Source organism: Geotrypetes seraphini, chromosome 1 (genome assembly GCF_902459505.1).
Source record: "Geotrypetes seraphini chromosome 1, aGeoSer1.1, whole genome shotgun sequence".
Lineage (NCBI taxonomy): Eukaryota > Metazoa > Chordata > Amphibia > Gymnophiona > Dermophiidae > Geotrypetes > Geotrypetes seraphini.
Window position 1 is genome coordinate 436,251,373 of NC_047084.1, and position 12,280 is coordinate 436,263,652.

The 12,280-nt window shown below is 42.8% G+C and overlaps 1 protein-coding gene across 1 annotated transcript in view; it reads left to right on the plus strand.

The window, feature by feature from the left end:
- LOC117348088 (perilipin-2-like) overlaps nt 1–11,833 on the plus strand; it is a 62,256-nt gene extending 50,423 nt beyond the window's left edge. Inside the window, exon 10 of the mRNA XM_033919773.1 lies at nt 11,450–11,833. Coding sequence (XP_033775664.1) covers nt 11,450–11,584 — 135 coding nt within the window. The 3' untranslated portion in view covers nt 11,585–11,833. The remainder of the gene's footprint in view (nt 1–11,449) is intronic.
- Nucleotides 11,834–12,280: the final 447 nt, after the last annotated feature.

Consider the following 12,280-nt stretch of genomic DNA (forward strand, 5'->3'; position numbering starts at 1 on the left):
CAGACTTTACTCTCCTCACCGTCTGGAACCCGATGCATTTCTTCTGGATTGGACCAATCTCTTCCTTTATGCATTCCCTCCTCTTCCGCTCATGCTGCGCACCTTATTCAAGCTCAAGAGGGAACAAGCCACCATGATCCTCATCGCTCCACGGTGGCCCAGACAGCATTGGTTTTCCCTTCTACTTCAACTCAGTTCCAGGGAACCCATACCTCTTCCTCTGTTTCCTTCACTACTTACACAGAATCAGCAAACGCTTCTTCATCCCAACTTACAGTCTCTGCACCTGACAGCTTGGTATCTCTCGGGCTGACTTCACCTCATGCTCTCCTTTCTCAGCCTGTCCGTTCTATTATTGATGCCTCCAGGAAACCGTCTACTCTTCAATGTTACCAGCAGAAGTGGTCTCGGTTTTCTTCCTGGTGCCTGTTACATCACCATAATCCCATATCTACAGCAGTGGGATTGGTGTTGGACTATCTTTTGTCCTTATCTGACTCTGGTCTTAAATCCTCTTCGATAAGGGTCCATCTTAGTGCCATTGCAGCTTTTCATGAGCCGATCCATGGAAAACCCCTCTCAGCTCATCCCTTAGTCTCAAGGTTCATGAAAGGCCTTTTCAATGTAAAACCACCTCTTAAGGCCCCTCCTGTTGTATGGGATCTTAATGTGGTTCTTTCTGCGTTAATGAAGCCTCCTTTCGAGCCTCTGGCCACAACGCATTTTAAATTTCTAACTTGGAAAGTGGTCTTTCTGATAGCTCTCACTTCTGCCAGGAGGGTCAGTGAGCTCCATGCACTGGTGGCTGATCCACCTTTCACTGTTTTTCACCATGATAAGGTTGTCCTTCGTACACATCCAAAATTCCTTCCTAAGGTTGTGTCTGAGTTTCACCTTAATCAATCCATCGTTCTTCCTGTTTTTTTCCCAAAGCCTCATTCTAATCCAGGTGAACAGGCTTTGCATACCTTGGATTGTAAACGTGCTCTGGCTTACTATCTTGATCGCACCAAACCTCACAGATCATCTCCTCAACTGTTTTTGTCCTTTGATCCTAACAAGTTGGGTCACCCTGTATCTAAACGCACTCTATCCAATTGGCTTGCTGCTTGCGTTTCTTTTTGTTATGCTCAGTTGGGCCTGACACTGGAGGGTTCTGTCACGGGCCACAAAATTAGAGCTATGGCAGCGTCTGTAGCTTTCCTCCGTTCCACTCCTATTGAGGAAATCTGCAAAGCTGCTACTTGGTCCTCAGTTCATACTTTCACATCTCACTATTGTCTGGATGCATTCTCCAGGCGGGATGGACACTTCGGCCAATCTGTTTTACAAAATTTATTCTCCTAATGGCCAACCTTCCCTCCATCCCTCTTTTTGTTAGCTTGGAGGTCACCCATCAGTCAAGAATATGCTGCCTGCTTGTCCTGGGATAAAGCACAGTTACTTACCGTAACAGGTGTTATCCAGGGACAGCAGGCAGATATTCTTGCGTCCCTCCCACCTCCCCGGGTTGGCTTCTTAGCTGGCTTATCCTAACTGGGGACCGCGCGCCTCTGTCGGGCGGGAAGGCACTCGCGCACGCGCGGTGCGGCCTAGCTAGAACTTTCTAAAGTTCTTAGAGTGCAATCACTCTAAAATTGTCCGTACCGGGGCTCCGTCGGTGCCGTCACCCATCAGTCAAGAATATCTGCCTGCTGTCCCTGGATAACACCTGTTACGGTAAGTAACTGTGCTTTGTGGGCATCTGCCAAGTCCATGGCCCTCAGAGTGGCCACTTGCTATACCCTGTGGCTTCAGGGTTGGACGGTGGATGTGGCCTCTAAGTCTCTAAGCTCAGTAACTTTCTTTTTTTCTCTTTGGGGAGGAGTTGGATAAGCTTGTTCAGGCCTTGAGTGACTCTAAGGTGTCTCGGCTTCTAGAAGACCAACCTCAGCCGGCATCTTGGAGTGATGCCAGCCGTGGGTGTCTGCGTGAGGTTCATCATATAGCCCTGGCCAGGGCTCGGCCTTTTTTCCTTCCAGAAGACGCTTCTTTCAGCGCATGCAGTCCTTTCAGGGAACCTGGTGTGGGGATGGTGGTGTCATGACTCTACCGGTGGCTCTTCTGCCTGTCTGGCCCAATGACTCATTGCGGGTCTTCCCCTGGTTCAGGTGGGAGTCCAGTTGTGGGAGTTTTACCAGGGGTGGGCTGAAATCACAATGGATCAGGGGGTCCTTCAGGTGATTTGGGATGGCTATGCTCAAGTTTTTTCGGCCCTTACCAGATCTATTCAATTCCTCTCTTCTCTTTGTCGGGCAACTTGGAAGAAGAAGACTTTTCGTCAGACACTGCAAAGGTTGCTGAACCTTAAAGTGGTTGAGAAACACTGCCATAGAGTATTGCCTCCTATAAGATGTGATGTGCCCAGGGATCTCCACTGTCCCCCATCCTTTTCAATGTTACATGGCATCATTAAGTGTTCTCTATTTAAGTCCAGGTGAATTTCTTTTTACATATACAGATATTTTTATACTACAAGAAGTCAGTCCAGATCTAAATAACTTTGCCTCTAATATTTGTTGTTATATTATCAGATTGTTAAAAGTGGTCAACTCTGACCATGGTGAAGTTAAATTGTTGTGGTTAGGGTCCGATTGTCCAAAACTTCCTAATAATATTTTAGACACTGGAGAAGCCTTATTGGAAAATCATCAAGAATATTGGATATTACACTAGATGCTATGTTCTTTTCAACAACAGATAATCTAGTTAGAAAATGTTTTCTAAGCTTGTCACCTAAGTTTATCACCTGAAGTCTGTACGAGCCCTTATCAGCATTTGCCACGATTGTTCAGTCAACTGTATTAGCTCAGTTGGACTAGCATCAATCTTAACGCAAATCGAACTATGGATGGCCAATTTCAAACTGAAACTCAATTCAGAAAAAACCAAATTCTTTCTGGCGAGTCTGAACCACAAAATCAAAGACCCTTCAATCTCCTTGAATGGCCAAGTCTTTCCCATAACAAACTCCTTAAAAATTCTAGGAGTGACACTTGACCGCAACCTTACCCTCGAAACACACACTGACCTGGTCAGAAAAGGCTTCTCCACCTTATGGAAGCTAAGATCCATCAGAAAGTACTTTGACGCTTCCTCATTCCGCTTACTTGTGCAATCCTTCATCTTAAGCCTACTCGATTACTGCAACATCATCTACCTGAGATCTTTCAAAAAAACCATTCAAAGACTATGAATCATCCAAAACTCAGCAATCTGGCTGATCTTTGGACTAAAAAAATGGGAACACTTAACTCCCTACTGCCAAAAACTCCACTGGCTACCCTTGGAAGCAAGAGTGCAATTCAAGTTTGCCTATTTCTGTTTCAAATCCATCCTTGGTTCGGCCCCCCTATACTTGGTACCCCATTTTATCCATGACCGCCCATCCAAACACACACGCAGAACCCATCTGTTTAGCCATCCAACTCTAAAGGCCTGCCGTTACAAAAGATACCTGAATAGAACTCTCGCCTTCCAAGCAGGTCAGGTTAATAATTGGCTGGCCAACATTATCTCACGCGCTTCACCCTACCTAAACTTCAGGAAACTACTAAAAGCTAATCTATTTAACCGATTTATAACCTAAGACCTCTATGGCCAACCTATGGCTCCATTTTATCACACCTATTTACTGCTTACGTCTTCTCCCTCGAACAGAGGAGATTGAGAGGGGACATGATCGAAACATTCAAGGTACTGAAGGGGATAGACCTTAGTAGATAAGGACAGGTTGTTCACCCTCTCCAAGGTAGGGAGAACAAGAGGGCACTCTCTAAAGTTGAAAGGGGACAGATTCCGTACAAACGTAAGGAAGTTCTTCACCCAGAGAGTGGTAGAAAGCTGGAACGCTCTTCCAGAGGCTGTTATAGGGGAAAACACCCTCCAAGGATTCAAGACAGTTAGACAAGTTTCTGCTGAACAAGAACGTGCGCTGGTAGGGCTAGTCTCAGTTAGGGTGCTGGTCTTAGACCAGAGGGCCGCCGCGTGAGCGGACTGCTGGGCATGATGGACCACTGGTTTGACTCAGCAGTGGCAATTCTTATGTATCTTCATTTGCTGATTGTACTTAATTTTGTTGACTTTCCAACCCCCTCTCTGTTATACCTATATTCACTGATTGTACCCCTTTGTTATACCTACATTCATGGATTGAACCTTTACGCAGACTGTCCAGTCCTTCTTTGTTGTAAACCGCCTCGAACTACTACAGCTTTGGTGGTATATAAGAAATAAATTATTATTATTAATAATTCAGTTTATTGTAGTATTAGTAAAGGTAATTTTTAAAATGTCCACAACTGATGTAGAATACTGCAGCTTGGCTGATTTTTAACAAAAAATAAATTTGAACATGTCATTTCCCTCTTGAGATCACTACATTGGCTTCTATTCTGTCAAGAGCCAAGTTCAAATGTCTAGTTTTAAAATACTTTATGGACAATTAGGTGACTTGGTTGTACCTTTAGGTCTGCCAAGACAAAGTGGCAGTAGATTTATTGCTTATAAGCTGCCTTTTCCATTGTTTAAAGGTGTTCAGTCAAGGAGTAAGTTTTCTGTTCTTGCTCTTTTCTATTTCATTTCCATTTTAGGGAATGAATTACCATCAGTATGTGGGTAATGCACTACCTATGAAATCTTTTGAAAAAGATTAAAGACTTCTTTTTTCTTGGTTTCTGCTGTTTCAGATTAGCTTTTGTTTAGTATAATTCATTCAAATTTTTAAACTTAATTTCCAGTGCAATAGATTTGTCATTCTAGACAAGCAGGTTATCTCTCCATGTCCGTGAACCATATGCAGAAGGATTCCACTCTGGATTTTTCTGTCTCTACTGCTACCTGCAGTTTTCTCCGGAAGGAGTGTTTCTGTTCTGCTCTCTTTTCTTATTTTATTCCAAGTTTTCAACCTTCCCACCCCCCACCCCCAGTGTTCTCAGTGCTGAGAGCTTTCACCTTGATTTCAGCTCTGCCTGCCTGGAGAAGAAGAAGACTACAGCTTGACAGGCCAATCCCTGGTGGTTTCTGTTAATCAACTTGCACAAGTAATTTTGGAGCTCAGGGCCATCCCTGTTTTTCATCCTCAGCTACTGCTTAGCAGGGGTTTGAGAGAAGGCTGTTAGGCATCCATAGGAGGCTCAGCGATGTCTCGCAGGGTGCTGGCTGCTTTTTTTATTTTTTTTTTCACCTTCCCCCCTCCCCTCTTTAGTTAGCACATCCAGTGGTCTGTGGGGATGGAAGTATGATCAGGCACCGTGTCTTGACTAGTAGACCAAAGATCAGCGTTGGAGGTATTTCCAGCTTGAGGCAGCAATTCTTCTCATTTCCAGCTACTGTAAAGAGCTGAGACAGGCTTCAGCATATTGCCAGCAAAGGTCACAGTGAGTACAGGCTGTTACAGCCTCTAAGGTGAATCAGGTCTAAAACTCAGGTTTTTGAGGGTCCCTGCTTGTGCTCCTGTGTTTCTCCTCAAATCACCAATTTTTCTCTTTGATAGGTGTAAAAATTGTGACAGTGGCCATCTTGGATTTGGCTATCTGCACTTCCAAAGCTTCAATTTTGCCTCAAAACTGGTTGGGATGGAGTCCTTGGACTTTTCTGCCCCAAATTCATGCCAGGATTGTGCAAAATTTGTGCCTCAGGAGTGCCCTTGTGCCACGTGCTGCATGGCACAAACTGAAGAGGAAGGAGCAACCAGCTTAATCCTCTCTTCTGCATGCTAAGGTGATGAAAAAGGCAGTTAGCCCTTTGGGGTGGCCATCTTTTTTGGAAAGGTCTGGAAACTGTGACTGTTCTGTTCATAAGGACACGGACACCGTGCAGCCCAAGAAACACAAAGTATTGTCATCACAGGGTGACCCAGTTCCTCCTAATCCGGATACTTTTTCTGACTTTTTGAAATTCTTGTGGAAGGCCTCATGAGAGCCATGTTTTTTATGTGCAGTCCCCCTGCACCTTGGACTCATCTCCTCACAGTATAGCCTTACAAGGCACAATGTCTTCCCAGTCTGCCTCTGCCTAGGATTTGGGAGACCTCTTTCCAGGAGACATGGATGATCATTTTTCTGATCTCTTATTTTCTGGAGATACTCCTTTCGTGGCAGAGGACCCAGGCGCATATGCTGGCTTTTTAGATCATGCTTTGGCTTTAGAACCGGGGGGATGATCCCAAGATTTTGCTTTTTTTTTTAAGTCTTCTGCTTTGCCGGATCTTATTTCGGAGTCTCTGCATGCATTGGATATAGTCACTCAGCTGGCTCCTTCTACTTCCTCCTTGGCATCCTAATATTAACATCTTGATCTCTGAGCAGTGGGATTCTATGGAAGGTGCTCAAAGGTAGCGAGAGCCATGTCCTGGCTGTAGCCTATGGCACAGGAGTGTCTGCAGGTTTTTAGCCATCCTAAAGTGGATTCCTTGGTTGCCCAGGTCACTAAGCATGCCTTCCTTCTAAGCAAAGGTGACATGGTGCTCTGTACTTCCAAAACTTGCAGGACCACCAAGTGGATGTAGTTCTCAGGAGACTTTTTGAGGCAATAACTTTGAGTCAAAGCTGCCTCGGCAGTGTCCTTTGTCACATGTGCTTGTCTGTCCTTCATTCTCTTTACTTGAATATATAGCTCAGAAGAATATAAAGCTTTATAATATTCCAGAAATTGATTTAAAACATCTGTTATGTGGGTGTAAGTCTTGCCCTTATCCTTAAATGCCGGAATCTTCTCTCTTTTTAGCTTTAAGATAGCTCTCCCTTATACGATTGGAATGCACCAAACGGAGTTTGTTGCTCAAAGACACTCTAAAATAACACCAGATTGGCACTTCATATGCTAAATTTAGCAAAAACAATAGACGATCCGGCCTTCTCTGTCTCTTTGGATGCAGAGAAGGCCTTTGATCAAATAGAATGGACTTTTATGTACCAAGCAATGGATTGGTTTGGAATAGGATCCGGATTTATTCAAACCTTGTATAGTTCTCCTTCAGCCAGATTATATATTAACAATGCATTCTCTGAACGTTTTAGTTTAAAGGAGGGAGTTAGAGAAGAGATGTCCCTTATCTCCTTTGCTTTTTGATATTGTTTTGGAACCCTTGTTGGTCATTCAGCAGGCAAAGGAGATGCAGGGAATTCCATATGCAGGTTAAGATGATAAAGTTTCGGCTTATGCAGATTATATTTTGCTTCATTTACTGGACTTGATTGATCATTTTGGTAAATTTTCTGGTTATAAGATAAATTGGAGTAAATCGGAGGTTCTTCCATTGAATGTACATTGTGTAAAAGGCTTGCTTGATTCATTCCCTTTCCTTTGGAAGGAAGAGGGAATAAAATATTTGGGTATAATGATTCCATTGGAAGAGACAATGGCAGTAAATGAAAAATCTTTATTGTTGAAAGTCAAATGTGTGAGCATTGGAACTCATCTTTCTTGGTGGGGGAGAGTCCAAACTGATGATGATTTTGCCTGTAGTTTGTTACCAAATTAGTATGTTACCAGTTTATTTTCAGAGTTCTTTTTATAAAAAAACTAAATGGGATTCTTACAAAATTCCTTTGGCTGGGTAAAACTTCTAGAATTGCCTTAGTATCTTTGCAAAAATATCAATTGGATGGGGGAGAGGGGGGTAGTACACTTTTCCAAATTTTTACAGATATCATCAAGCGTTTATCTTGCGTCAGGGTGTGTATTGAATCCTTCCTGAATTCATGGAGAATCTGACGGATTGGCTGATATTGGAAAGTCATCTTATGGCCCCACTACATCTCAAATAACAAAAACCATTCACAAAACTCAAGAGACACCGATTCTAAAATAATTTGTTAAAATTTACTGTAAACCTTAAATCTAATTATTTAAAATATTTCAATTATTAATTATTATGGGGAAATGCCTCAGACTTAGGAGTAAATCTTTCCAACTGGAACTATTCAAGAGAAGAATGAATTAATCTCTTGCCTCCTTATAACATCACAGGCTAATTCCCCACCTCCCTAAAAATATATTTATTTTATTACTTTAATTAAATAACTTAACTTTTAATCTAATTTTAATTAATTTAGTAGAGAATCAACATATAACTTATAATCTATTTTAAATTACTTAAATTTAATTAAAGAATCAGCATATCATTTTTTTGAGACTCAAGACCAACTTCTGTTAGAGTGACAATTTAATTATCTTCTTACATTTCAATTTATTTCATTATGTTTCAAGTATATCTTAACTCCTTATTTTAAACTTAACCATCCTACATTTCACTTAAACTCATCAAAATTGAAAGTGCTATGGTGCTTGAAAGACTAAAAAAGCTAAAATTTCATAGAAAAAGTGCAGAAAAAAGTGCTGGAATGTTAAAGTATTTCAAAATGAAATTACTTTGGCTGAAATAAGCCCACAGTTCATTTTAAATTGCTGTTCAATTCATAGCAAAACATTAAGTTCATTCAAACTTGTGATGATCCAAACAAAAAATTATTCATATACTAGTCTTATAGCCCGTTACATTAACGGGTGCTAGAATATATGTGTGTGTGTCTCTTTTTATTTCTTTCTCTCTCTCTCCTTAGCCGCTTTCTTTCTTTCTGTCTTTCTTTTTCTTTGGCTGTCCATCACCACCCCTTGCCTGCTCCCCCTGTCCATTATCCCTTCCTTTTACCTCCCCTGTGTCGACCACCACCCCTTCACAGCTCTCCTTATGCAGCAGCAGGCCTTCTCCCTTTGTTTTACCTCCCCCCTGTCCAGCAGCACCTTCCTTCTCCTCCTGTCCAACATTAGGCCTCCGTTTCTTTTTCTTCACCCCCCCTGTCCATCAGTACCTCTTTCCTTCTCCCCCTGTCCAGCAGTAGGCGTCCCTTCCTTTTTCTCCCCCCCTCCTCCTTCTTATCCCTATGATACACTTACCTTGCTCTGCCCCTGATCAGAGGCTCCCGACAGCCGCCCAGTTGCACCCATTGGAAAAGTTCCCTCTGCGGCATCCCGCACCCCTCCTGACGCGACTCCCGCTGTCCCGCACCTGCTCCTGTGTCTTTCTTCTTGTCTTTCTGTGTCCCTTCTTCCCTCTGTCTGTCTGCCCAAAGCAGCATTCCCTCCCCCACACCAGTTCCCTGTGCACCTGCCACTGTGTCTTTCTTCTTGTCTTTCTGTGTCCCTTCCTCCCTCTGTCTGTCTGTGCAAAGCTGCATTCCCTCCCCCCACACCAGTTCCCTGTGCCTGCATTAGCGTTTCCTCTACCCTCTTTCCCTTCCCACAGTCGTGACTACAAACGCGGTCCTGAGTCCTTTGCCGCCCCCTTCCCCCTTCCTTTCCTGCGGGCCCGACTACACATGGCGATTTAAGCAGCGTGTGCAACCGTCTTCACACGCTGCTTCGGGTCCTTCTACTGCCCTGATTTACTCTGGCACGTCCGGAGCAAATCAGGGCAGTAGAAGGGCCCGAAGCAGCGTGTGAAGACTGCTGACACGCTGCTTAAATCGCCAGTCGGGCCCGCGGTAAGGGAAGAGGGGGGGCGGCAAATGAGTCGGGTCCCAGGCAGCGGAAAGTTGCTGGGCTCCTCGGTGGGGGCGCTGAGTGGCGGCGATCCCTCTCCTCCCAGACCCCCCCCCCCGGAGGAACGGAGATCGGCGGCTACAGCTCCTGGCTTCGTCTTCTATCCACTGCGGCCAACCCTAGCGGAAACAGGAAGTAGTCAGAGAGGGCGGGCCGCAGTGGACAGAAGACAGCCATGCCAGCGTGAAGACAGCCATGCCAGCGTGAAGACAGCATTTAAAAGCGGGTGAGCCAGCGAAAAGGAGGTGGTGGTGGTTTTGGCAGTGAGTGAGGGGGGGAGTCGCCGGCTGTGCTTTCACGATCTGTCCTCCGCATACGCACTCTGGCCACGAGGCCAGACAGTAAGCCGCGCATGCCACTTCCTAGCTGCAGCTCACGGAAAACGGACCCACGCATAGGAAGTGCACATGCGCAGCTTACCGTTTTATTATATTAGATTGTATAAGGTACTTAGCTCAAACATCCTGTGCCAAACTGGCTCTGTTGCTTGTAATAGATATCCAACAAAGCCTTTGTTTCGCGGGGCAAAACTGTAGCACCCGCTGCATCAGGGAAATGACTTAGGAAACGCTAAAACAAGAGCTTATGTTTAACTTTTTTTTTCAAAGCTCCAAAACCGTATTGGCCCCAACCAAAAAAACCATGTATTGAGTTGAATATCAAATTACCTAGAATATATAAAGATAACATTTTCCATTCAACATGGGTGACGTTAAAATTTATAGATGCTTTAACACCTATTTCTGCTATGCAATGGCCACGGATTTGGAGAATGAGATGTACTGCATCATCATCTATGAAACAAACTTGGTTTTTTCTGTTATATAGAATTTTTTGGATCTCAGTTTGTTTGCAAAAGTTGGATAATTCAAAGTCTAATACGCTGGCACTGTCATCTTGAAGTAGGGACACTGGATCATCTTTTATTTTATTGTCCATTGATACTCAATTTTTGGAAATCAATTTGGGGAAAAATTAATATGGTCCTCGGTGTCTATGCCATTGTCTTATGACAATGTCTTAGGTCAACTAAGACAATTTAATGAAAATTTATAGGGAATTTAAAATCAGTGCTTATTTTTGATCCTTTACAAATGGTCTTTATTTGTGGTTTTATTTGGGACATTGTTGAAACCTAAGAGTCCAATAGACATACATAAAAGTAGACTTCTTCTGAGTATGACCGGGGTGGCTTGCAATTAATAACTAGAAACTGGAAGAACTGGGATAGATTAAATTTTTCTTTTTGATGGGAAACACTTTGTATTATAGGCATGAAAGAATGAATGTAGAACAACTGGAAAATAATAAAAGGTTTAAAGAAGTATGGGGTCCTTTTGGAGGCATTTGTTAAACAGGAAATTGATTGAATTGATTTCTGCACACATCCAGATAGATAAGAAGGGAGGGAAAGGGGGGAGGGAATAGGGTAATTTGTTTTAGTATTTGGTCAAATATAAGTGCTGTTATTTGTTGTCTGAATATATGTTTGCACTTTTCATAAGTTTTGAAAATTAATAAAGATTTACCAAAAAAAAAAAAAAAGAAACTCATGAATTGCACTTTAGAGACAAAACCTTACAAACACACATGCCTCTGTGTCACAGGGCAGAACTCCCCAGGAAATTGCTTGATGATTTGTTCTGCAAAGGCATATTACAGCATGTATGATGAGGAAGGTCTGATCATCTGCATTTGAGTAGAAGTTGGTTTGAATAGTTGTGGATTAAACTGCAATCTTGGCTTAATGACGACAGCCTAGGACCTGCATGATATAAACTTTTACGTATATTGATGTCTGGTGGGGAGGTGAAAAGTGCTTCTTGGTAATTCTAACATGGAATCTTTTTACTCTTGCACAATGCAGGTCCCTGACTTTACAATCTCAGACTTCTCTTCAGAATCTGATGAAATTCCAGATATTGTGGGCTTGGATGAAAACTACCAGCACAACTTCTCTCAAGCCAATGTTCCAGTCGCCTCCGGGCAGAGAGCTGGCTAACTGAGGAGTCAAGTTTTATCTTTCTATTGTGTTAATTTATTTGCTTTTAATAATGCTACATTGTGATAATTTGCACTAGTCTTTTCTACTTCAGTTTCGGGAAAGTTTTCTTGAAAGTTGAGAATACATGGGAATTTTTTTTTTTTTTACAGATTCCCCTTAGGATTCAATTAGAAATCCAATTTTTTTTTCCTGTCAATGGGTATCTGCTTATGAGAATTTAATAAAGTTGTGTTATACAGAAAATGATTGGGATCTCATAATTTAGCTTTTGTAGAGGGGAGGGATTGAAAGCTAATCTCTGTTGTGAATCATTGTGGCAATCCAATACTGTTTCTCTTGACTTGTGTTGCAACAGCCATGCATGCCTCTGATCAATATTAGCTGCACACTGATAGCAGATTTGGATGCTGGTCTAACTTGCTTAGTTTCATTCTTTATAGTGGTGTCTTAAATCCTTACCCCTAAAGTTTCTTAATTACATAGCCTGGGATAAGCATAGATAATTTATTTCCTATGTGTTATTGCTTTTTCAACCTTCTTTGGGAGACCTGCAGGCTGATTCCTCGGAACTCCTGTGGTAAAGCCAACAGTGTACATACTCCATACTGCTGGAACAGGGAAGAAAACTAGCTCTCCAGTGTTCAAAGGAAATGATATTCAAATTATATGCACACTACAAAAGCAAGGGAGAGG